This window comes from Candoia aspera, chromosome 2, assembly GCF_035149785.1.
Source record: "Candoia aspera isolate rCanAsp1 chromosome 2, rCanAsp1.hap2, whole genome shotgun sequence".
Taxonomy (NCBI): domain Eukaryota; kingdom Metazoa; phylum Chordata; class Lepidosauria; order Squamata; family Boidae; genus Candoia; species Candoia aspera.
Genome location: NC_086154.1, coordinates 96,153,235 through 96,180,381, shown reverse-complemented (window position 1 = coordinate 96,180,381; position 27,147 = coordinate 96,153,235). Strand labels below are relative to the sequence as shown.

Here is a 27,147-nt window from a genome sequence, read left to right as displayed (position 1 = left end):
TGTTTTAATTTGAGAATATTTTCATGGAAATTTGCAACATCATTTGCCTATCATGATATTATATCAGTATTCTCTCCTATATAAAAAGAAGGTTTCAGCAATTTTATACTATGTGATGTCCCTCAAACTGTGAAATGATGACATCTTTACTAATCTTAGTCCAGAAGGGGGTGAGATGAAATTACAGTGGGGATGGAAATCAGCTTTTGATTTTGTAAAGGATGAATAAGGCACTCAAGTCTAAGGCCCTACCGGCACCCTCTTTTCCTGCACAAATGCTTGCATAAATGGAGCCCATCAACTAAAAGTGCTACAGCATGCAATAGTTGATAATATTTCATTTGCTAATATAGAAAGCCAGAATTAACTATAAATGGACTAGAAAGGATCAAGCACAATGTATTTGTACAGTGAACCAGGACATAATTGTTAAAAGAAACACATAAAATACTGCATTCCATTTCTGTACTGTGATGCAAGTTGGTTACAAGGTGACAAACATCATTGAATTCAAGAGTAAATATAAAATGTTCATTTTAAAAATGAAGCAAATAGCAATAGTAGCATCAAAAATGAATTGATATTAATCCTCATGCTCCTCTCAGGAACTCAAAAAAAAAAATTAGACTTTTAAAACTAAAAATTCTCCATCAAGTATACCAAACAAAATATTCTTAATCCTTATGCCAGAAATCACTACTCCATCCAAACAAATATACTGTAAATGTAGACAGAGAAGCAATTGAGTTAATAACATATGTGAGAGAAAAATGTTAAATGGCAGAATTGAACAAACAATTCCAATGCAAATCAAGGTTCTGGTTATCTCCTATAAAGTCCTTCATGGAATAGGCCCTGATTATTTGAGGAATTGCCTATCTCCTGTAGCATCCACCTGTCCACCAGTCTGACAGAGTGGCATGCTCTGGATCCCATCAATTAAACAATGTCACCTGGTTGGAACTTGTCATGGTATCTGCCCTCTGGAACAACATTCCACATGAGATTCATACGGCTCCTCCCCTGGCCCCGTTTAAGTGAACACTTAAAGCCTGGCTCTGTCCCAGGCCCTGGGTGGTAGACCTCTTGTGGGATGTTTTGGTTGTTTAATTGATTGTTGTTTTTCTCCAGACTTTCTTTTGGATTATTTATTCTGTGCTTCTATTTTTTTTAATTGGTTGTATCCTGTAAGCCACCCAGAATCATACAGATTGGGGCAGCCAATTAAACAAACAAACAAACAAACAAACACAATAAGTAGCTTTTGCAAAAGAACTTACAGCTTTCTATCTCTAGTGTGCAGTTTTGTTCATCTAAGGGATATCTTCGTAGGTCCATCATACATGCAGCTGTTGTTGTAATTCTAGAAAAGACAGAGATGCATTTTTTTTTACTTCAGACTGGTTAAAATCTAGATAAAAGATCAGAAAATGGATGTATCTGTTTCATGTCACTCAAGGTTAGAGAAAGATATGTATACTTTCAAGAAAGCCATGTAGTAGTTTTGGTTGAGTTTAAACAAGTTGAGCATTATTTTTGTACTTTATAAAGAGCCAGTTTGGTCTAGTGGTTAAGGCAATGGGCTAGAAACCAGGAGACTGAGAGTTCTAGCCCCACCTTAGGCATGAAAGCCAGCTGGGTGACCTCCCTCTCAGCCCAGCTCACCTCACAGGGTTGCGGTTGTGGGGAAAATAGGAGGAGGAAGGAATATTAGGTACGTTTGCTGCCCTGAGTTATTTGTAAAAAATAATAAAGGCGGGATATTAAATAAATAAATAAAATTAAAAATTAAATATTTCACATTAATTTCATATTTTCTGGATGACAAACTAATAACAAGGGAAAAAGATGAAACAGCCCAAACCACAGAATTCAGTCTATCAGCATCTAAAGAAGACATAGTGATAAGAGATCAGCAAAAGTTTGCTTCATAACTTGGGTGTTTTAAGAATAAGCCAAGAGAGGGAAATTTAGGTTGTACCACCATCTTCCAGAAATGCACGTATGGGAAAATGCAGCTGGAGGAGCCCTCTCTCCTATTCTTTTGAACTGTTAATTTTTGCTTTATTTGTTTATAAAATCATTTCTGAGTTGCTCATCAGATATACTTTGGAATTTAAAACTTCAAAAGAATTTACAAACATTAAAACATGAATAAGTAGATAGAGAACAGGGGAACAAAAAGCAGAGAGGTGCTGTCACAATTAACAGCACTCAAAAGCCAAGCAGAATTAAACTGTTTTCACAATCCAGCTAAAGCTATAAAGAGAAGAGGCTGGTCTAACTTCCTTATGGAGAATGTTCTACAAGCAGTAATTCTTGAGCTTCTAGTATAGAGAATGGTTTCTGAAGCAGACCTTAAACTACAAAGAAGTGCAAATAAGAAACACTTAGATTTTTATAAGAGAAGAAAAGTCAGAACAGCTTGTAGAAGACTAGTTTTTTGTTTTGTTTTTAATCCATTGATTAAATTGATCTGATTCTTGGAGACTGCCTGGACAAGTCCTTGCAGTTTTCTTGGCAAGGTTTTTCAGAAGTGGTTTGCCATTGCCTCCTTCCTAGGGCTGAGAGAGAGGGACTGGCCCAAGGTCACCCAGTTGGCTTCATGCCTAAGGCAGGACTAGAACTCAAAGTCTTCTGGTTTCTAGCCTGATGCCTTAACCACCACACCAAACTGGCTCTCAGAAGACTAGTTATAATATAGTAAAAAAAAAAGCTATAAAGACACATTTCAGTAATTTAAACAGAAAGTAGTTAACTCATGGATTACTGTGGAAAGTTCTCCTTTCCTAAGGAGAGTGGCTGCCGACAGGTCCTGATCAAGATGGAGTTTTAATTTGGTGTTTCTTCTAGGTTTTTAGAAAATACAATTTTATACATTTTTAATATACTGTATCTTATTCTCTTACAGTTTCATGCTATTGTAGGAATTTGTGTGGATTTGGGTTGAGAATTTGTGGGTATATAATTTTATGAGCAAGCATTGTGTGTCTTTTTCAAGTCCTAACCTTAAGGAACATTTGGTGTTGTTTTTGTAACCGTAATATTGTTGTGTGCTGCAGTGTATGTTTTTCAATGCAAGTACTCACAGAGTTGCCAAACAGGAATCTGTGCTGTTGCCATTTAAGTATCAAGTTTGTGCTCATTTTCATATGAAAAGGTATTTATTTATTTTTCAAATTTCTATCACCACCCATCTCCCCCAAAAAGGGGGACTCTACAGTAAAATTGACAATTAAAAACCATCAAACATAAATTACAATGCAAACAACCAACATAAACAAAAATAAAATAGATATAAAATCCAAGTGACAAAGATTTCATTCGGTAGGGAGGACTCTATGACACCAGCCACCCCCAGGAAGAACTATTGCCCTTCCTATCCCAGGTGAGGCGGCAGAACCAGGTCTTCAAATTCCTCCGGAAGGCCAGGAGCGAAGGGGCCTGGCTCACCTCTGGGGGCAGAATGTTCCAAAGGGTGGAATATTATTTATTTACATATAAATAAATAATTTATATAAATATTTATATATTTATACCAAAAAACAAAACAAAACCCAATAACACAACATTGAAGATTCAAGATGGTTTATAATTCCACAAAAGAAAAAAAAATACATGAGTATATGACCTCCTCTTACATATTCAATATAAATCAGATAATACCACTTATCCATAAGCAGTCATATTTGTACTGATACACTGCAGAACAGTCTTAAGAATCCTCTTAAAGTCTAGTAGGTTGGGGGCACCATGTATCTCAGGAGGCAAGGAATTTCAAAGCATGGGACCATTATCAAGCTACAATGGTCCCTACAAAGAAGTAGGGGGGTCCCTACATTTCATGTAGGATGGGGACTCTCAGGATCCCTTCCAGGGATGCATACACAGGATAGGTAAGACATTGGCCAAGATAAATGGTCCTACAAGTACCTGGTTGCTGAGCCATGTAGGGTTTTATAAATAAGAAGCACTTTGAATGGGACTTAGAAGCAAACTGGTGATCTATGAAGCAGCTGAAGTATAGATGTTGCTAAAACTATTGCTTCTACTTGGCAGCTGGGCCATCACATTTTGAATCAAGTATAGCTTCTGAATTGTCTTCAAGGGCAGCCCCATTTACAGTGCATTGCAGTGTGATATAATGAGGACATGATCCACCATAGTCAGTACCCCGCCCCAAACCACAACCTGTACCTGCTGCTCCAGGGTGACAGTCAGATTGTGGAACTGTTTCTTCAGGGGCAGAGTAACCCCATTCAGAGCCAGCACTGGAGCTGGTACAGGGCCAGACTGATCACTGACAAATAGCATCACCATCTTGGATTAATTCAGTTTGAGTTAGTTTTGATCCTTACAACTTCCCCACACGGAATCAGGATTCCCACAGCATCCCCAACCCAGTATGAAGTGCTCATGTACAGCTGAGAATCATCAACATACTGATGATGCCTCACCCCAAACCAACATATGACCTCATCCAGCTGTTTCATGCAGATGTTAAATACCATGGGCCTAATAGCACATGAGTTAATCCCTGTGACATTCCACACTGGAGTAACAAAGAGCTCAGCTGTTCCTTTCCTGTGGTCGCTACTAGAATCACCCACTCAAGAAGGAACTTCTGTAACATAGTACCTCCAATCCCCAATTCTTATATATTTATTACATTTCTACCCTGCCACAATCCCAGGTACTCTCAGCAGTTTTACAGAAGCATTTAAAACACCCATATAAAACAAGATGTACAAACACCAAAGATCTAACCTGCCTGCCCCCCCCACTCCAAAACCAGGTGTCAAGACCCAATGCCCACTAGGAGAGCTCCATTTTTACCTGCTTCTGGAAGGAAGCTAAGGTCAGAACTAATCTAAACTTCAATGAGAGGCCATTTTAGAGGACCGGCACTGCTACAAAGAAGCAGTGCCTCTGAACCTTGGTTTTCCACACCTCCTGAAAGTGAGGAACCCCAGCTGTTTTTCTGGCAAGATTTCATTGGTTTGGCCGATTCTATTGAGTGAACACATTCCTGAAGGTTACTTGGTGCCAAGCCATAAACTATTGTTACCAAAGTATGAACAGGGGTATTTAACTGTCTTCAGTTGCATTACCTCTTTGTTTCCACCACTGTGTCTATCCATTCATTTCATCTTCTGCAGCTCCTCAGTAACCTAAGGAGCCTACTAGGATCTGTGTGAGAAAGGCAGGCTGCTTGGGGGCAATCTCATCCAGTGCCTTCACCATCTCTCAGTTTTGGAGATTGACAAGAACATATGGTGAATAGCCTGAAAGACCTCTCACACACAAAGACATTTTAATTTAGCAGGTTCCTGTTTTTCTAGGCCTCATGGTGGAGCTGGAGACAGAAATGTATTTATTTATTTATTTATCATTCACATTTCTATTACCGAATAAAATGATACAGTTCAAGTAAAAGTTTGCCACCACAACTATTTTTTGTAGAACTAATCATATGTGGCAGATGAAATCATAAGCCTCATCCAAAGTAAATGGATTTTCTTTTGAGAAACTTTATAATTATGATTTCTGTATCCTGATACATCTGCTTCTGCTTGTATTGTTAAAGCCTAGATTAAGCACTTCTCTGTAGACTGTACACATTGTGTGGCTCCAAATACCCTGCAATTGCCCTGGCCTTTGTCAAGGCAAATAAGTATAGTAGCAAAATATTAATTACATTTGCTTTAAATCATTAGAAGAGAAAATTCTTTAAATTCTACAGTAAGGTAGCAGTTTTCAATTGTTGAAACTGATAGAATTTTGCATCTGTTTATTTTATAGATTTATATACTGCTCTTCATTAGAACTTCCAAAACCTATGAATTTATCCTTAGGATTTATCTCTGCTAAGAGTAAAAGAAACATAAAATAGTCATTTTATTGTAATAATATTTCAAAAATGCAGATGCTAAATACAAATATTCCAGCACACCATACCATTTACTCAGAACACAATCATCCAATTGTATAGTTGTATGAATCTGTAATGATTGCCTATCCTAATGTACTCAGACTCACAAGCAGGTGCTTAAGGAAATCTGATTTATTAAAGGAATAGTATGCAAATACAGAGAAAGCTGAGAATGAGCAAAAGCGCGCCAAATACAAACTAAAATCCCTCGGCTCGAAACACGATCCCGCCCCTCACCCGGCCGTAGTAACCACCCCCTCCCAGGTGCTGGGATCCATTAGCTATTGTCCTGGGAAAGCAGCCTTGAACACACAAGATAATCCAAACACATTCTCTCCCAGCAGTGAATAGATTACACCTCTGCACAATGAATTCCCCTTCCCAGCTGAGACCAAACATGTATTGGGAAACATGACATGCAAACCGTTGCGATGTACCCGGAACATTGAAACGGAGAACATGACAGAATCATTCTTCAATTCTACTAATGTCAGCTGAAATACCATGCAAGTATGCTTCCTTGTTCTTCTCACACACTGAAATAATGAATGATTAATTTATGTTACTTTGTACAGCATCTCTGAGAAGCATAATAGCTCTATCCCCAATAAGTGGAAAATGCAGTACTGTCACTTATTTATAATCACTGTATTTAGTATTCACTCTCAGAGAAATGGAAAAGCAGTGAAACCAATCTGCAGTTGTGGAACCCTTAGAGCAGTGTTTTTGAAACTTGGCAACTTTGAGATATCTGGACTTCAACTCCCAGAATTCCCCAACCAGCATAGAGCATTGAAACATCTTAATCAAATAAATTTAGGAATAACATAATACCGACATTAGCAGCACATCTGTATCTTTCCTTAAATTGTGCAGCTGGCCTGTTTATATTTCAAAAGACCATTGTTATGAATGTATTTTCTTCCAAAAGATTGCAATTGCTTCGCCAAATCTCAGAAGGTCCAAAAGCATTGGAAGCAGGGTAAAAGTAAAGTCCCCTTGTGTGAGGTTTGAGTCTGAGTCTGACTCTGAAAACGAAACTTATCTTGAGCCAGAAGGGGAAAACGAAACTTATCTGGAGGGAATTGGGGAAATAGAAACCAGGAATGACTCAGCAGAGCAGGAGAAATTGGAGATGCTGATTGGACAAGCTCCAGAAGGAGGTTTGAATTCTCCAATCAGTGCTTGAGAGAGAACAGCAGAGAAGCGCGCGAGACAAAAAGCAGCCCAATTGGCTGCTGAAGGAAAACAGCACAAAAAGGATCGCATAAAAAGGCACGTGCACCAAGAGCAACCTGCTGGAGACAAGTGATCCTTTGAACTCACAGCCTCTGCAGAAGAGTCCTTACCAGAGTCAGAAGCCTCGCCTGTAGCCATCATGGAATCAGAGCCAGCTCTTCCTGCCATTGTGGACTTACTTCCTTTGCATGTCACTCCAACTGAGTCTAGTCTTGCCGATCCAGCTGAGCACAGCCTTGCTTCCAGTTCCAAGCCTCGTTTTGTCGCTCCAGCCAAGTCCAGACTTGCTTCCAGTTCCAAGCCTCATTTCGTCATTCCAGGCATGTCCAGCCTTGTCTCCAGATCCGAGCCTTGCCTTGATGTTCCAGTCGAGCCTTGCCTAGCCTCCGTGTCAAGCCTGACACTCGCGTCTCAAGTCTCCTCCTTGCCATGTGTTCTAGCCACACTGAGTCTTGCCACCTCATTGAGGGGTTTAGCCGAGTTCTGCCTTGCTGTTTTGCCACAATCTCCGGCTACGTCTGATTCTACAGCCCTGTCTTGTTCCCCTCCACTGCCTGGGTGAACTTGATTGAACTGCACTGTCTAATCTATTCTAAGGACTTCATTGTTGTAAATAGTTATTTGGAAATAAAGAATTTAAGAGTGATTCTGCCTGGCCATCTCATAGTCTGAACAGGACACCTTGAAGTCAAGTTCAACCTTCTGTGCCTTCATAGACATGTCTATATAGTTATGTTGACAACAACATAGTTATGTTGACAACATGTGCCTTTTTTCAGCTGGGTAGAATCCCATAATACCCTGGAGATTTCCAATAGTCCATTGGGACTGATTCCTTCTTCCTGTAAGGCTCTAGGCAGCCAACATTACCAAAACCAAGATTTAAGTCTTCTTTAACAAAATTTATTAACAGGGAAAGGGATTACAGATACTTCAACAAATGGATTACTTTCATTTTTGGACCTAATTTATTTTTCAATTTCTTTCTAACAACCCTTCTCTGAACTGGCTGACTGACTGGCTGCTTGTTTCCCAGACAACTGAAAAATGTGCAGGTGTCTGTTAATGTTTTCTTAACTGTCCCTGGAATTCTTATTGGGCTATGAACATACCATTAGACCTCTTAAGTATTGTCCTGGATCAAAAGTTTAAAATTTTCTTTTCCCTTTGTTAATATGGCCCCATATTCTAAAGCTCCCACCCATTATTTCAAAAGAACTCAGACATATGCATCAAGCTCAAGCTGCTAATTAGCAATCTTCCTACTGATCTGTGAGTATAAAACTTCCTTTTTTTGCACTTGACTGCATTTGATCAGAATACTTTTATTAGAATCTTTATCAGGAATTAATGATGCACAAAGACTAAGTAGCAGTGATTTTTTGATCTGAAACAGTTACAAAAACTGCATTTATCGCCCTGCCCAGCATTCACTTCTGCTTCTTGGAAGCAGCTCCACTCTGTCAACAGTTGGAAGGGTTGGCAGCAGTGCCAATTACAATATATGGAAATCTGAGGACAAAATTGTCTTGTGATTAATTTATCTTGTGCATGGAGAGATCAGCTTTGAAGAAAAATTATTTTGGCTTTTAGCAATAGCATATTTCTATTGTCTTTAATTTGCTGAATGTTGGGAAAAAAAATAGGATAATTCTGTCTCAAAGTCCCTTGTGAAAAATATAAGAAAACTTTTCTTTGCCTTTTGCAACAATCACCTAAACAGATATTTGCAAAATTCCAGAATTTTATTATTACAATTTATACCCTTTTGGGGCTGTCCCACAGCAATTGCATTTCATCTCACTCTGCCTTTAGAACAACAGCCAAAAACATTTCTTATGTTAGGCTTTTTACTGTTAATTAATTTTAGCATTTATTTGTGATTTTTACCTTTTTATTTTGCATTCTGTATTTTTAAAATTTGTTAGTCCCCTCTGAATTCTTTTGAGGATATAACAATATCCTAATTTGAAGTGAATAAAGAAATCAAACTATTTAAAGCAATAAAGACAATTAAAATTATTTGTCAAAGTCAAAAGGAATGTAAGAAAAATATGATCCTGAAAATGGAAAGCGTGGGATCTAAACACAACACTTGAGGAATTGGACAGGCAGGCCTCTCAAATTCTGCAAGCATTTTAAGGGGACCCTTCTTGCTAAACAGTGTCAACATACTGTAGGTTTTTGCCAAAACAAAATAGGTGTTTTCAAATCCTTTTTTTGGGGGGTGGGTGGGGGTGGAATAATAATGTATTAATGGGGCATGGTGGCTCAGTGGTTAAGATGCCAGGCTTGTTAACTGGAAGGTTACAAGTTCGGTGGTTCGAGTCCCTAGCCCTGCGTGACGGAGCGAGCTCCCACACTCGCCCCAGCTCTTGCCAACCTAGCAATTCGAAAGCATGCAAATGCAAGTAGATAAATAGGTATCACTTTGGCTGGAAGGTAACAGCGTTCCGTGACTGTCATGCTGGCCACATGACCGTGGAAGTGTCTTCGGACAGTGCTGGCTCTTTGGCCATGAAACGGAGATGATCACCGCCCCCTAGTGTTGGACATGACTAAATGGGAACCTTTACCTTTACTTTAATAATGTGTTAGCAAGATTATATTTTACCTGTTTCTTGATTAGTAGCTAACCAGTCCAGTTGTCTGTAGCTTATTCATTGCTCTAGAAGTTTGTTATATCTAGAGCTATTTTGTCACTTAAACCAAATGTGAGGCCACGCAGTAAGTTTCATGTTAGAGCTGGAATTTGAACCCTGATCTCTCCAGTTCAGCTGCTCTTTACTTCCTACTTAATAGCTTTCTGCTAACTCAGGGACCAGTACAGAATCTGAATCAAACATTTCTTCAATATAAATGTGGTGAGAATGACGCCAGATTTTAGCAGAATATATTTATGCTCAGCAAAATACATAAGTACACAGATCTATTGATGGATAATAGGTAAGATATTCACCTCATTTAATATTTTCCTAAGAACTCAACGATGCAAAGTAATGCTATGTAAGAGGAACTCCTGGAATACTATCAGTACATAAATTCCCGTCTGTTCATTCCAACTGCAAGTAGTTAAAATAAAGTTTGGTGGATGGAAGAAAGTGGCTGTTGGAAAGAAAGACAACTGACCTGCACATAGCATTCTATGCCATGGCTTGTCTAATCAATTTTTATTGAATAAACTGTAATTGGCTGACTCTATATAGCATTCTAAATCATATAGATTATAAACCTTAATGTCTCAGTGATACGTGTGAATCCAACCACTATCTTTTTTAACCCTGGGTTCAAAACTAGATGGGTACTGTTTGAGTTTTCCAAAATATTTCCTTACCTAAATAGAGAAACAAAATGACCACAGGCAGGCAAAAAAGCAGTGGGAGTGGCTTCCAACTTCCTGCTTGCTTCCGCATTGACTTTGCTTGTGGGAAGCTGGCAGGGAGCATTGGAAATCACTCTTCCTCCTCCTTGGCTAACCCACAGAACTGTCTGCCACTTTGCTGGAGGGGAAGGGAGCAAAGGGAGCCGCAGACCACGAGGAAAACTGCACCCTGCTCCCCATCCCCCTGGGGAAGAAGAGGGCTCACCCATCGACCGCCGGCATCCCCCAGCCAGCCCTACCTCACCAGCAGTCATCCAAGTTGCTTCCACATCCTTCCCTCACTGCCCACTGCCTTTAAGAGATTTCAAATTTCAGTCTCAGTTTCAAAGCAGCCAATTGCCACTTGTCCATCAGGCCTTGCTGCCAGCCATTTGGGTGTTGGGGCCAAAGGGGGGTGAGAAAAAGGACAGGGATATGCTCCTCCCATCTTCCCTTGCACCACGCAACTATGAGTTTCTGGGTTTCTGGGAAGTGTAGTCAGAAGGTGTGGTGGTACTGAAGCAACCACACCTTTGCCAAATTTCAATCCCACCAGAGTAATGGGTCCTGGGTTTTGGACACATTCTGTAAGTTAGCCCATTTGAGGTACCTTGGTTCAAAAATTGTTGTCCTATGATGCAGTGTTTCCCCAAATTGAAGGTTACAAATAGACATGAGAGTTTTAGTTGTATATAGATATCAAATTCTTGGGTAGTTGGCTTAGGTCAACTCAGCCTTCCATCCTTACGAGGTCAGTAAAATGAGTACCCAACTTGCTGGGGAAGGTGACGACTGGGGAAGGCAATGGCAAACCACCCCGCTATAGTTTGCCAAGAAAACATCACGAAAGTGGAGTCCCTCCAAAGGGTCAGACATGACTTGGTGCTTGTACAGGGGACCTTTCACCTTTCACATACAGATATGAAAGGGAACTTCTGACTTTAAAAGAGCAATAGTATCTACTATTTGTTTACCCCTCAATTTTGGTGAGGATAGGCTGCTACATGCTTGGTGGAAAGTGAAAGTTTCCTGCAGTCATTTATGGGTACTAGTTGCCATATTTGCTGAAATTAAGACAACTCTGAATTTAAAATGGGGGGAAAAAAGGATCAGACCATTGGATGAAAATGCAGCTGTAATTTTACAATTTGCTAAATGAATCCTATTTAAGTTTCAATTTGATTGAAAAAAAATGAGTAAAATATGCTATTCATAGTTAAGAACTTTAAATTTAATATATAATTAGCATTTTTGGGGGGGCATTATCCTAGATCATTTATTCTTGGTGCAACTTTTCTTTAAGCAGCTTCTGTAACAGACTTCTTTAATGTTCCTCTAGCGTCAGAAATATGCTATGAGAAATATTTAGAATACATTTTACTTGCTAACATTCCATCTTTATTAGTCTAATAATCTTCTAATTTTAATTTACATTCCTTTTCTTCACTAATTAATCAGCATCTCCAGTGAAAATTATGGCTAATAGCTTCCTACTGCTGTCATTTCAAGTTTTGAGTAACAAATGCAACCTCTCTTATCTCATCGTATCCGATGCTCCCCGTGGTTTACGGAGGAGCTGAGCGTATTGAAGAGGATTAAGAGACGTCCAGAGCACCACTGGAGGAAGACAAAGACCAAATCTGACTGAACACTGGTTAGAGCCGCTATTAAGGCCTACTTGGTGGCGATAAAAGTGGCGAAGCATCAATACTTCTCCGCCCTTATTGCATCTGCAGAATGCTGCCCAATGGCCCTGTTTAAAATCACACAATCTCTGTTGGGGAAGGTGGGTGCAGTGACCCACCTACAGGACCGTGTAGAGGAGTTTTTGGAGCATCTGCAAGACAAAATCGCTCGGATCTGTTCTACGTTAGATTCCAAGCATGAGGCATGGTCTGTGGAGATACCCAGGGATCATACTTACCATGTTATCTGGGAACAGTTTGATCCTGTTGGACCCGAGGAAGTGGACAGGATCCTCCGGACAGTAAATGCCACCACTTGTCATCTAGACCCATGTCCCTCCTGGCTGGTGAAAGCTGCCCGGGAGGTGACATGTGGCTGGGTCCAGGCGATGGTCAATACATCCTTGAGGGAGGGGGTGTTTCCAACTGCATTTAAGGAGGCACTGGTACACCCTCGCCTCAAGAAACCGTCTCTGGACCCTACTATACTGGATAATTTTCATCCAGTCTCCCACCTCCCCTTTTTGGGGAAAGTGGTTGAGAAAGTGGTGGCATTACAGCTCCAGAGGGTTCTGGAGGAAACGGATTATCTAGACCCTTTCAGTCAGGTTTCAGGACTGGATATGGGACAGAAATGGCATTGGTCACACTTATGGATGATCTCTGGCAGGAGCGGGATGGGGGTAGTGCATCCATCCTTGCTCTTCTTGACCTCTCAGTGGCTTTCGATATCATTGACCATGGTATCCTTTTGGGTCGGCTCAGGGAGTTGGGGGTGGTGCCATGGTTCTACTCTGGTTCACCTCCTTCCTCCAGGGCCAGTCCCAATCGGTGGTGATAGGGAGAGATCCGACCCTCGACCCCTCCTTTGTGGGGTGCTGCAGGGTTTGGTTCTCTCTCCTCTCCTATTCAACATCTACATGAAACTGCTGGGTGAGATCATCCATCACCATGGGATGAGGTATCATCAATATGCCGATGATACTCAGTTATATATCTCCATCCTGGGTAAGTACGTGATGTGGTCTCTACCCTTTCCAGGTGCCTGGGGGCTGTGGGGGCCTGGATGGGGAACAACAGGCTTCATATGAACCCTGGTAAGACAGAATGGCTGTGGATTGATGGCCCCTTGGGTTCCAGGAAGTTGTCAACTTTGGTTCTGGATGGGGTGGCACTGCTCCATTCGGAACCAGTACGGAACCTGGGGGTCCTCCTGGACTCGTGACTCCTGCTTGAAGAGCAGGTGGCAGTTGCGGCCAGGAGGGTCTTTGCACAGCTTTGTGTTGTGCACCAGTTATGCCCTTTCCTGGATTGGGAGGCCCTTCGAACAGTCACTCATGCCCTTGTTATCTCCCATATAGACTATTGCAATGTGCTCTACATGGGGCTACCCTTGAAGAGTATCCGGAAGCTATAGCTGGTTCAGAATGTGGCTGTGCGGGCTATTTTTGGCGCCCCTAGAAGGGCGCACATAACACCTCTGCTATGCGAGCTGCATTGGATACCACTTTGTTTCTGGGTCCAATTCAAGGTGTTGGTTATCACCTATAAAGCCCTACATGGCATGGGACTGGGTTACCTAAGGGACCGCCTCTTCCCTGTTTCATCAGCCTGTCCCACTCGATCATGCAGAGAGGGCATGCTACGGACCCAGTCAATAAGAGAATTTCATCTGGCAGGGTCCAGGAGGCGGGCCTTCTCTGCAGTAGCACCCGCCCTCTGGAACATCTTGCCCCCAGAGGTGACGCTAGCCCCATCCCTCCTAGCCTTCTGGAGACCTGGGTCTGCCACCGGGCTTGGGGCAGGGAGGAGAATAGTCATACTTGGGGGCTGGCTAGTACCTTGAAGTGCCCCTCCTATACAACAACTGAATGAGACCATAGCCATCTGGATTTTATTATATTTGGTAGTTCTGCGAAATTGTTTTATAATGTGTTTTATATTGAAATTTTATTATGTATTTATTGTTTTATATTGTAAGCCACCCAGAGTTCCTCCGCTCGGAGGAGATGGGCGGTGACAAATTTGACAAATAAATAAAATAAATAAATAAATATACAAACGGAATGATAGAACAATATATAATTGGAACAATGAGAAAATATGAGGTTGAAAGGATTGAAATTTACATTATGTTCTAGTCTTAAAGAAATTTTTTATAAAATGATGTACCATTGTTATATGACTCCAGAAAAATTATCTAGAATGTATAAAGGTACTTCGAATTTATGCTGGAAATGTGAACAACATGAAGGGACATTTTATCATGTCTGGTGGATGTGTAAAAAGGCAGAAAATTTTGAATGCAAATACATACAGTAATTCAGAAGATTTTAAAGACTAATTTACAACTGAAACCAGTTGTAAATTCTTTTGGGACTAATGGATAGGCAGCTGGAAAAAAGACATGGAACTTTGTTTTTATATATGACAACTGCAATGAGATTACTATATGCTCAAAAGTGGAAAGATTCAACATTACCCGCAATAGAGGAATTGAAGATGATGGAACTTGCTGAGATGGCTAAATTGGCTTCCCTGATTAGAGAAAAGACAATATCTAGATTTTTAGTTGACTGGAAACCCCTTATGGACTTTTTTCATGAAACAGAAGAAAATGAACTCATGATCTGTGGTTTTGATGATTAGGAAAAAAAAAAATCTAGATAATGGAAGAGAGCTTTTGTTTTTGTATCCATAGAGTAAATAAGAGATAATTTTGTAATCATACTTGTATTGCTGCAAAGAAAATCGGAAGCTTCTTCTATTTTTTTTTCTTTTTTCTTTTTGTACTTTTGACTTTTTCTTTTTCTCTTTTTCCTTTCTTCTCTTTATCTTAGTTTGTTTAGTTTTTATCTTCTTTTTAAAACTTTTAAATATATGTATGGATGTGTGTGTGTGTGTATATATACATATATGTATGTTTTGAGTACAGCTGAGAAGCTCTTCAAAACATTATACATTTTATTGTTCTCTCTCATGTTTTGAAGAGCCACTGCAGCACAGCTTGTACTTTTGTCATTTCATTTCCATCTGAGCTTACTGAAACTTCCTCCCAAATTAGAAATATACAGTACATATAAAACTCAAGATTTTACTTCATACAACTAATAAAGAGGAATGCAGTTCACTAAAAATGAATGCTGCAAGGAATGTGTTAATCTTTAAAGGGCTACAGGACTGTTGCTTTCACATCTTTCTTACTACTGAAACACAGAATGTTGTTGTAGCCCTAATAAAGATAACATTTTGACTGCACAAAATCAGATGAATTAAGTTTAGAGGAAAATAAATGAGATGAAACAGGCCAGGTGTGTGCAAATGACATCTTTCTTTCAACTTCTAGAGACCACATAGATATTCTCCATGATGATCTACATAGGACTATGCCATTTATTAAATTAAACTAATTGTTTATTTAGTATTATTAGCATGGTATTATTTATTTATTCTGACAGCCACAGCTTTGGGGTGTTTCAAACAAATGTCTTTCACCTCATCTGTTACCTGGTTGTCAGGGTTAGGATCTGGGATCTTCTGCATGTAAAACATGTACTCTGTTATCGAATCTTCTCAATATTTCATGGATTTGGATATGCAACTTATGGTTAATAGAAAACTTTTCAGAGTTGATTAGGACAGTGCTTATTACAAAAGTTTCATCTCTGAACATCACTTAGAGCTCAAAACATAGATAGGAGCAAGCTTGATGTTGGAATATTATATGGTCATAAACTGAAAAGCAAATAACGAATTTATCCATGACATTTTACAGGTATTCGTTATTCTGAATATTAAATCTGGTCCACACTCCCTCACATCAATCAGTTCAAAATTCAACATTAATTAAGCAGAATTCAAACAGAGGTGAATGAAGAATATCAAAGGGTATGTTGGAAGCATCCAGGGCCAATCTATAGCTTATAGGAAACTACTCCAATTCAATGGCCAGTGGCTAGCACTAATCCACATATTTATTCGATATATTGATATTGATAGATATATAACACACGTTTTATCTTTTAATGAATTTCTACATGAACAAAAGCTGACACAAACTCTTCAAATTTAAAGATGATATCTTCCTGCAAACTTGAATGACTGCTTACTATTTATGCAGTATTATGTAGTAAGTACTATGTAGTACAATGAATATGGCAGGTGCAGATTTTGGAAACCCGATTTATTTAGTGATATTTCCTTTCTCCCTCCCTTTCTTTATTACTGTAAAGTTGTTGGCAAGACCCCAGAATTTGATGGACTGATTACACCCACAATTAGCCTGATGAAGACAGTTATAGGCAAACAAATGCTCTCTAATTCTTGCAGTTTGTGGTGATTGTTCTGTCTAGTTTCAACAAACATGGGCTCCTCTAAACAGTTGACTGAGCATTTTAAAATGAAGATAATTCATTATTACAGAACAAGTCTTTTGTCTCTAAATGCTTCCAGCTAGTAATTTTAATGGTGAGAAATACTCATAAGAAATTGAAGTTAATAGAATTATTGAAATCAAGGCAATATTTGGAGGTCCAAGAAAAATCTCTGCTACCTTTGCCCCCAACCTGGTCAGATCTGCAAAACTACAGCCAAAATTCAGTGCAAACAACTTCTCAAAAAGTTTAACTGATACTGAGTAGATGTCCACATATGTCTACAGACCTGCAATCTAATGTTGCTTATACAACAATGCTCTGCATGAGAGAATTCTCAGAAGGAAAACTTCTCTGACCTCAGCATGAAAGTCATCCTCTAAAGGATGGAAAAGAAAACAAGAGTGTGTTGGACTGAGGAAACAAAAATTGAACTGTTTGGCCACAACCATGTAAGATACGTGGAGAAAAAAGGGCAAAGCATTTAAAGGAAATAACACTTTGCCAATCATGGAGTAATTAGTATGGGATGCTTTAAGTATGCTCTGAGGTATCTAGCAGCCAGTGGGTGGAAAGAGATATGGATTCAACTAAACATCAACGTATCTTAAAAACTAATGTCCCACTGTCAGTGAAAAAAACTGAAGCTGAAAAAAGCTTGTATAATTCAGCAAGGTATTAGTCTGGGATATCTCAAAACCAACCATGAATTACTTACAGGTGAGAAAGATAAAGGTTTGGGATGTCATTCACTATTTCTAGATGTGAATAGTACTAAAAATCTGTGAGGAGATCTCAAATTTGCAGCATGTAGAAGAATGAAGAATATTTTCAGCTAAAAAAAATTCTACAAAGAAGGTGGGAAAAAAAATCCAAAAGCAAAAATAGACTTTTAGATGGTTACAAGAAACATTTGGAAGCTGTTATTTCTGCCAAATGAGGTTTTACAAATTACTAAGTACTGACAGGGTGTCCAAGCTTCTGCAACTGCCATATTCACTATTTTGTTATTTGAGTCTGTAAACAACTGCAGATAAATAGTAAATATGCGTTCATATTTGAAGAAAGATGTTGTGCTTAACTTTGTGCCATGTAGATATTTTTATCAGTCTAGGAGTTCACTGAAGCATATTGTACAATTCACTTACGAATTCACTGAAACATATTGTATAATTTAACCAGGAGTGCTTCAACATTTGCATGTAACTTGATATGCAGACATGGTAGGTAGGTAGATAACAGAATATATAAGAGGCATAAATAATTATGGAAGCATCCCTTACAGCTCTTTTTCTCCCCTTAATTATTTTCCTATAGATTTTCATTTCTTCATATTTGCTTAGTTCTGGCCTAACTGATTAGTATGCTGGGAAAAAAAAGCAAGGGGAGCTTAACATAAAAGGATATTATATACAGAATTCCATTTGACACACTGAATTTTCAAATATTTTCCAAGGTCTATTACATTTAATTTAATAGAGTTATGCAGGCAGGGAGACTCATATCCTCAGGGAGTAATTGGAAATTTCACCATCATCAATATATAGCTTCAACCTCTGAAGAAAGGGATATTAGGAAATTTTCAGGTATTTATATGCTTAAAAGAATCTCTAGAGAATATTTTTTCAGCATTATATAATGAAGAGCCTATTGCTACTGCATTCATAAATAATACTTAATGACCCAAACTACCACCAACTTATAAATAAATGCTTTCATAAATAGGTGCCAAGACTCATCGTTGGAGAACTGGGCAACTGTCAGTTCCATGGAAAGAGACAGAGGGTTTACGGAGTTTTAGAAAAGGACTAATTTTTGAATTGGAGTTGGACTACTTCAAAGCGACTTCAGTTTTACCCACTACAATTTCTTTTGCCTTCCTTTTAGCAGCTTTAGTACAAGGTTATTTGGATATCCCAAAATAAGGCCATTAGAAGAAGTAAGACTGAGCAATCTTTGAATTATTATTCTACTTTTCATTTTAGAACTGTGCTTTAAACATGAAAATCTAAGACAGCAAATGTCACTGGATACAGGGCCTGAAATTACAACTCCTCGCTTCAGTCTTTGATTTTCTTACATTTGCATCTATCAAACCACTTTGAAATCCATACACATAAGTATATACATGGATTATTTGAGCCCCTAGAGAGATAATGAGATAGTGAATGAGATGAAAAGCTTATCAAAAAGAGTTCTGTAATCCTACAGACTATAGCGCTAAATCTTTTTTTTTTTCCTGAACTGTCTTTGCGAGAGAGGCATTGCTTACATGGCTTATTAAGTTTTAGCAAAACAAAACCTAATAACTCAGTGCAAGTACTCAGTCTAATTCCTCTGTTATTTACAAAGAGAAAAATAATTCACCACAAAAAAGCAAGGGCCAATATTAGGTTTTCTTGTAATAAAAGTCTTGTAGCATCTTTAAGCTTCAGCAAAGGATCGTTACCTTGTCGTGGTGCTGGAGCTTGAGCACCTCAATGATGCCATGAGCTAAACCGTGAAGGGCCACCCAAGACGGAAGGTCATGACAGAGAGGTCAGACTAAATGCGATCCCTGGGGAAGGTCATGGCAACCCACCCCAGTATTCTTGCCATGAAAACTAAATGGATCAGTACAACCAGAGATATGTCGGTATACCATCGGAAGATGAGACCCCCAGGTCGGAAGATGGTCAAAATGCTACTGGGGAGGAACAGAGGATGAGCTCAACTAGCCCCAGACGTGATGACGCAGCTAGCTCAAAGCCGAAAGGACGGCTAGCGGCCGACGGTGCTGGTGGTGAACGGCGAATCCGATGTTCTAAGGATCAACACACCATCGGAACCTGGAATGTAAGATCTATGAGCCAGGGCAAATTGGATGTGGTTATTGGTGAGATGTCAAGATTAAAGATAGACATTCTGGGCGTCAGTGAACTGAAATGGACTGGAATGGGCCACTTCACATCAAATGACCACCAGATCTACTACTGCGGACAAGAGGACCACAGAAGAAATGGAGTAGCCTTCATAATTAATAGTAAAGTGGCTAAAGCAGTGCTTGGATACAACCCAAAAAATGATAGAATGATCTCAATTCGAATTCAGGGCAAGCCATCTAACATCACAGTGATCCAAATATACGCCCCAACCACAAATGCTGAAGAAGCTGAAGTAGAGCAGTTCTATGAGGATCTGCAGCACCTACTGGACAACACGCCTAAAAGAGATGTTATTTTCATCACAGGAGACTGGAATGCTAAGGTGGGCAGTCAAATGACACCTCGAATTACAGGTAAGTATGGCCTGGGAGAACAAAACGAAGCAGGACACAGGCTGATAGAATTTTGCCAAGACAATTCACTCTGCATAACAAACACTCTCTTCCAACAACCTAAGAGACGGCTTTATACATGGACTTCACCAGATGGACAACACCGAAATCAGATTGATTACATCCTTTGCAGCCAAAGGTGGCGGACATCTGTACAGTCGGTAAAAACAAGGCCTGGAGCTGACTGTAGTTCAGATCACGAACTTCTTCTTGCACAATTTAGGATCAGACTAAAGAGATTAGGGAAGACCCACAGATGAGCTCACTAATATTCCTAAGGAATATGCAGTGGAGGTGAAGAATAGATTTAAGGGACTGGACTTAGTAGATAGGGTCCTGGAAGAACTCTGGACAGAAGTTCACAACATTGTTCAGGAGGCGGCAACAAAATACATCCCAAAGAAAGAGAAAACCAAGAAGGCAAAATGGCTGTCTGCTGAGACACTAGAAGTAGCCCAAGAAAGAAGGAAAGCAAAAGGCAACAGTGATAGGGGGAGATATGCCCAATTAAATGCAAAATTCCAGAGGTTAGCCAGAAGAGATAAGGAATTATTTTTAAACAAGCAATGCGCGGAAGTGGAAGAAGACAATAGAATAGGAAGGACAAGAGACCTCTTCCAGAAAATTAGAAACATTGGAGGTAAATTCCAGGCAAAAATGGGTATGATCAAAAACAAAGATGGCAAGGACCTAACAGAAGGAGAAGAGATCAAGAAAAGGTGGCAAGAATATACAGAAGACCTGTATAGGAAGGATAACAATATCGGGGATAGCTTTGACAGTGTGGTCGGTGAGCTAGAGCCAGACATCCTGAAGAGTGAGGTTGAGTGGGCCTTAAGAAGCATTGCTAATAACAAGGCAACAGGAGACGACGGCATCCCAGCTGAACTGTCAAAATCTTGCAAGATGATGCTGTCAAGGTAATGCATGCTATATGCCAGCAAATTTGGAAAACACAAGAATGGCCATCAGACTGGAAAAAATCAACTTGTATCCCCATACCAAAAAAGGGAAACACTAAAGAATGTTCAAACTATCGAACAGTGGCACTCATTTCACATGCCAGTAAGGTAATGCTCAAGATCCTGCAAGGTAGACTTCAGCAGTTCATGGAGCGAGAATTGCCAGACGTACAAGCTGGGTTTAGAAAAGGCAGAGGAACTAGAGACCAAATTGCCAATATCCGCTGGATAATGGAAAAAGCCAGGGAGTTTCAGAAAAACATCTATTTCTGTTTTATTGACTATTCTAAAGCCTTTGACTGTGTGGACCAAAACAAATTGTGGCAAGTTCTTAGTGGTATGGGGATACCAAGTCATCTTGTATGCCTCCTGAAGAATCTGTATAACGACCAAGTAGCAACAGTAAGAACAGACCACGGAACAACAGACTGGTTTAAGATTGGGAAAGGAGCACGGCAGGGCTGTATACTCTCACCCTACCTATTCAACTTGTATGCAGAACACATCATGCGACAAGCTGGCCTTGAGGAATCCAAGGCTGGAGTTAAAATCTCTGGAAGAAACATTAACAATCTCAGATATGCAGATGATACCACTTTGATGGCTGAAAGTGAAGAGGAACTGAGGAGCCTTATGATGAAGGTGAAAGAAGAAAGTGCAAAAGCTGGTTTGCAGCTAAACCTCAAAAAAACCAAGATTATGGCAACCAGCTTGATTGATAACTGGCAAATAGAGGGAGAAAATGTAGAAGCAGTGAAAGACTTTGTATTCCTAGGTGCAAAGATTACTGCAGATGCTGACTGCAGTCAGGAAATCAGAAGACGCTTAATCCTTGGAAGAAGAGCAATGACAAATCTCGATAAAATAGTTAAGAGCAGAGACATCACACTGACAACAAAGGCCCGCATAGTTAAAGCAATGGTGTTCCCTGTAGTAACATATGGCTGCGAGAGCTGGACCATAAGGAAGGCTGAGCGAAGGAAGATCGATGCTTTTGAACTGTGGTGTTGGAGGAAAATTCTGAGAGTGCCTTGGACTGCAAGAAGATCCAACCAGTCCATCCTCCAGGAAATAAAGCCAGACTGCTCACTTGAGGGAATGATATTAAAGGCAAAACTGAAATACTTTGGCCACATCATGAGAAGACAGGACACCCTGGAGAAGATGCTGATGCTAGGGAGAGTGGAAGGCAAAAGGAAGAGGGGCCGACCAAGGGCAAGATGGATGGATGATATTCTAGAGGTGACGGACTCGTCCCTGGGGGAGCTGGGGGTGTTGACGACCGACAGGAAGCTCTGGCGTGGGCTGGTCCATGAAGTCACGAAGAGTCGGAAGCGACTAAACGAATAAACAACAACAAGCATCTTTAAGACTCTACGTTTATTTTCACATAAGCTCTAAATTTTTGTGAAAATAAACATAATCCACAAAATCTTATATGAAAAGAAATTTGTCAATTTCCAGGTACCACTTGATTTTTGGTTGATTTATTCTGTATTTTATGTTAGACATTTATCTTTTCATATTTAGAAGTTGTAGAGCAATATTCACTACCACGATGAACAGGAACATTTGAGGGTGCTTCCAAATAGATGGTTTATAGAGCTACCAATCAAAAGATATTTGCAGCTAGTTTGTCTTTCTATTTTTGCAGATTTCCTGGATTTAAAAAAAAAAAAAAGTAGTAGGAAATTATGTATCAATTAAAAGTAGAAAATGTTGGCTTCCAGCGAGGATTCATGGAAAACTAGATGTCCCTGAAGGAATGGGGATGGCATTGCAGCCAGATCTGTGGCCAGATGGTGAATTCTGGCCAGCACAGTCTCTCTGGAAAAAGGAGAGATCATGAGATCACCCATTTGCTTTCCGGATAGCTGCTCCTCATGCGTAGACTGCAGGAACTGATGTTTTTGTGGTTGGCTCATGAGTTGAGTGGCTGGAAGTTGAGGGATTTCAATCAAGCTCACCGCCATAATGCAGCCTATATGTATATAAGGTTTGCATGAGCCTCATTTCTTAAACACTTTCAGATGTAATTTAGAGCTAAAGAGAGATTTTTTGAGTGGCAGGATAAGAAAATTCTACGTGGTGAGTCAACATTCTTTCTGGATTACAAAGGAAAAAAGAAGGATTTTAAAGATTTAAAAACCTTTGGCAAAAAGCTTAGATGTAAGAAAGTTTAAAATGGATAAAGGGGATAGTTATTTTGAAAGATTATTTTTTGGTGAACGTGCTTTTGAACAAATTGGAATTAAAACAGACAAATGAACTGGACCTTGATGGGAATGTTTTTTGTTTACTATTACAGACTGCAGACAATTGGTGGATTTTACAAAACAAAAGGTAAAAATAATATGAGCCAGACTCTGATGCTGACTATAACTAGGGAGATACTAACCGTGATGCTTACTGTAACTATGGAGTGGCATTTGAGACAAAAGTATTAAAGGCAGAGAAAGACAAAATAGAAAAAAAAAAGTGGGGGGAGAGCTTGCCTTTTCTCTTTCCTTTGTCTGAGACACTTTCATTTTTGGATTATATCATTACAGAATGATGTACCATTGGTATATATCACCAGAGAAATTGTCTAGAATGTATAAAGGCACTTCAAATTTATGTTGGAAATGTGAACAACAAGAAGAGACATTTTATCATGTTTGGTGGATGTCAAAAAGCTAGAAAATTCTGGATTCAAATATACACACTGATTCAGAAGATTTTAAAGATTAATATACAATTGAGAGGTTTTTTGGGGGGATTGATAGACAAACAGATGGGAAAAAAATCATGGAACTTTGTTTTTGTATATGATAACTGCAGCGTGATTATTGTATGCACAAAGGTGGAAAGATTCAGTACTGTCCACAATGGAGGAATGGTTGGTGAAGATGATGGAACTTGCTGAGATGGCTGAATTGACTTCTTTGATCAGAGAAAAGACAATATCTACGTTTACTGCGGACTGGAAACCACTTGTGGACTTTTTGCATGAAATAGAAAAAAAATGAACTTATTGTGGTTTTGATGATTAGACAGGATAAATTATAGAAATAAGAGAGTTACAATAAGTTATAACCACAGCGTAAGAGGTCAATTTATAATTGTACTTATAACTGCTGTGAAGATTGGAAGCTACTTCTTTGTATCTTTCTTCTTTTCTATTTTTCTTTTACTTTTTTTCCCTTTCTTGCACTTTTAGCTTTCTCTTTGATTTCTTTCTTTCTTTTTTCTTACTTCATATTAGTTTGTACTAGTTTTTATCTTCCTTTTTAAAAACCTTTAATAAAATTATATTTATTTAAAAAAAACAAGTAGAAAATGTTGTCACCTGAATTGACCATAAAACTGTCAATAAGCCAAAGCAACTACACAATAACATTATTAAAATATTAATAATGACAAGTAAAAACTCCAGTCCATTTCTGAAACCTCTCATTACCTCTTATCCAAAAGAGACTAATCCCTCACCAAAATCATCAATTAAGGACAACTCTTTGCTTCCCTTTTATTAGTATGACTTGCCCATTGCTTTCTTTTTGCCTTCTTTTCAATGATCCTGAAAGAAACCTACTTCAGGGGAGTAAGAAGCTTCATCCAGTTAAAACTGCCAGAGTTGACATATATAACTGCTGCTGAAGTTTTCTTTCTTTTGGGGGTGGGGGCGTTTAGCAGCACTTCATATTTATTACTTTAATCTTCTGTAGGGATCAGGAAAAAGAAATCATAGTATTCAAAATCCAAAAATAAATTGTTTTGTGAAAATGCATAATGTATATGTTAAAAATGCAGTTTTTAACATACATATTAAAAACCAGCAACATCCACAAAACCAGATTTTCGTCCACCTTTCTTACATACAAAAAAAAGGGAGAACAATCTAGCCAGGTTGCTTTTCCTGGTTACTTTCAGCCCAAAAACCCATCTTAATACTAACCTTTAGTAATTAACTGCTCTTTTTTGGATCCAAAATAACTTTTACCGTTTGGCTTTATTCCAAAGCAATTTGTCAATAGCACATTGTTATTTTCTAGCAAAACCATTCCCATTATAAAATACTGGATCACTTGTGATGACTAAAAGAAGCCGAATTCCTTTACAATGTAAAATATTCTTGAATTAGTTCCATGTTTAACTGAAGCAGGTCCATATAATATACTACCTACTAATAAGCCACATATGAGGTTAATGACTGCACTCTAAATTCTGTTTTCTGCCAAAAAAAAAAATCTATGAAATTTACTAAGTGAAGCTATTAACATAGAATGATGTAGGTATAAGACACCTGTATGTAAACATACTGTATATAAGAAAATCCTGAAAAAAGCCTCATAAAGTTCATATATAGGTGCATCTCATTTGATACACCATTAAAACATGGCACTTTAGAAAACATATTGAGGTCCTTTTCAGTATCGTTGTAAGTCACATTATAGTATACAATATTTTCTGTTATTGTTGGCATATGTTGGTATTGGAACTACAGAGCTGACTGCTGTGACCTGTGGAAAGCAATAGCTTTCAAAAGATCTCCCTAGTCATACCAGTTGCTCTAAAATATATATTTTAAAATGAGAAGAAAATTTTAGAGTAAATGTAACAAGAAAACATCCATTTGACTTTAACTGTTCAAATAGTTTTTAATATACCAAAGCTGCACTCGTAAAAATACTTTTCCTTTTTGGAAGCAGTTCAATTTAAGTTCCTGACGCTTTTTTCTGGGGTTCCTCAGTGTGTTTGCAATGCAGGACTCTGGGTGGAGGTAGATCTCAGTTCAGTAGAAGCAAACATTTGGATAAGTTTGATCACCTGCTGGCTTAAAATGACATCCTACCCCAAAGACCTTGCCCCACTGCTGCCATTAGGCAACTTTTACTCAACTTGGAAGAACATGATGGAGAAATTAAAATTATTGGCCTACCTATAACATCCCTGCATTCTTTGGGGTTTCCCAAAGCTAAAGAAGATGCCAGATAATAAATAATAGATTTTGATTAACAGAGAAATAATGCTAGGAGCTTTCTTTTTTTCAGAGGGAAGCCTAAATAAACCTTTGGTCCTGGCTAAATATCTCTAGAATCTTGCTACTGAAAAATATCATTTTACCCTAGAAGATGTTAACATGCTGTCTTCAGCTGTACTAGGACAAGATTACCAATATTTTCATTTTTCAGACAGTTTTGTCCCTGACACTCAGGAGCAGATGAATCTCTGGCCCACATGCTGCTGTAATGATTTTATGATGAAATTTTATGATGAAATCATATCGAACCCTGCTTTTTGCAGACCATGATGATGAAGTCACTATTAAAGTTGCCACATTACGTTTCAAGAGCTTGTATTACTAGGAAACAGACACTGAAACATGACAATTCTTTTTCTACCTGACAAGAAACAAATGATGTAATTTGGCAAATCTATTTGAATTTTTATGTTATTTTATAATAGGTTTATTATGTATTACTCTATTCTAAAACTGAGCATTTTTTCTTTTATACTTTTGCAAAGCAGTTTAATAATTTTGTATTTTGAGTATTTAATCTTTCAGTCCTTGTATTTTAGTGCTAGATTTAATTTTTTCCCAACTTAATTAATAATTATGTATTTCCATCTGAGCTCTGTGAATCCTGCTACAAAATTGTATAGCTATGTCTGGTGATCATAATAAAGATGTGCTATTCTGAATATTAACTTTAGAGTAACTTCCAAAGAATTAAATGGAAATGACACTGTGTGTGTGTGTATAATTATATTTTAAATAAAAAATTAAATATTCTGAAAAAGAAAGAGGTTAATAATTGTATCAGTTAATTAATTAACGTATTTAATTTGTCCCCGCCCATCTCCTCCCATTGGGGGACTCTGGGTGGTTTATAATAAAATGATTGATTAAAACACAACTACACAATGTAAATACAAGATATAAATATAAAATTACTCTTAATAAATAAATATAAAAATAAGGGTAAAAAAGTAAAAAAGTCCAAGTGGCAAAGAATCTGATGCAGCCCATATGTGGGAGGAGTGATCTAAGATACCAGCCATCCCCATGAGGAACTACTCCCTTCTCCACCCCAAGCGAGGTGGCACAGCCAGGTCTTCAGACTCCTCTAGAAGGCCAGGAGTGATGGGGCCAATCTCACCTCCAGGGGCAGCATGTTCCACAGGGTGGGAGCTACTGCAGAGAAGGCCCACTTCCTGGACCCCACCAAACGGAATTCTCTTACAGACGGGGTCCGTAGCATGCCCTCTCTGCATGATCAGGTGGGACGGGCTGATATA

At 38.8% G+C, this 27,147-nt stretch overlaps 1 protein-coding gene across 2 annotated transcripts in view; it reads right to left on the bottom strand.

The window, feature by feature from the left end:
• The window catches only part of GABRB2 (gamma-aminobutyric acid type A receptor subunit beta2), a 128,520-nt gene that overhangs the window by 62,404 nt on the left and 38,969 nt on the right, over nucleotides 1-27,147 (bottom strand). For both annotated transcript variants that reach the window (XM_063292462.1, XM_063292463.1), the window contains exon 5: nucleotides 1,281-1,363. In XM_063292462.1, coding sequence (XP_063148532.1) covers nucleotides 1,281-1,363 — 83 coding nt within the window. The remainder of the gene's footprint in view (nucleotides 1-1,280; nucleotides 1,364-27,147) is intronic.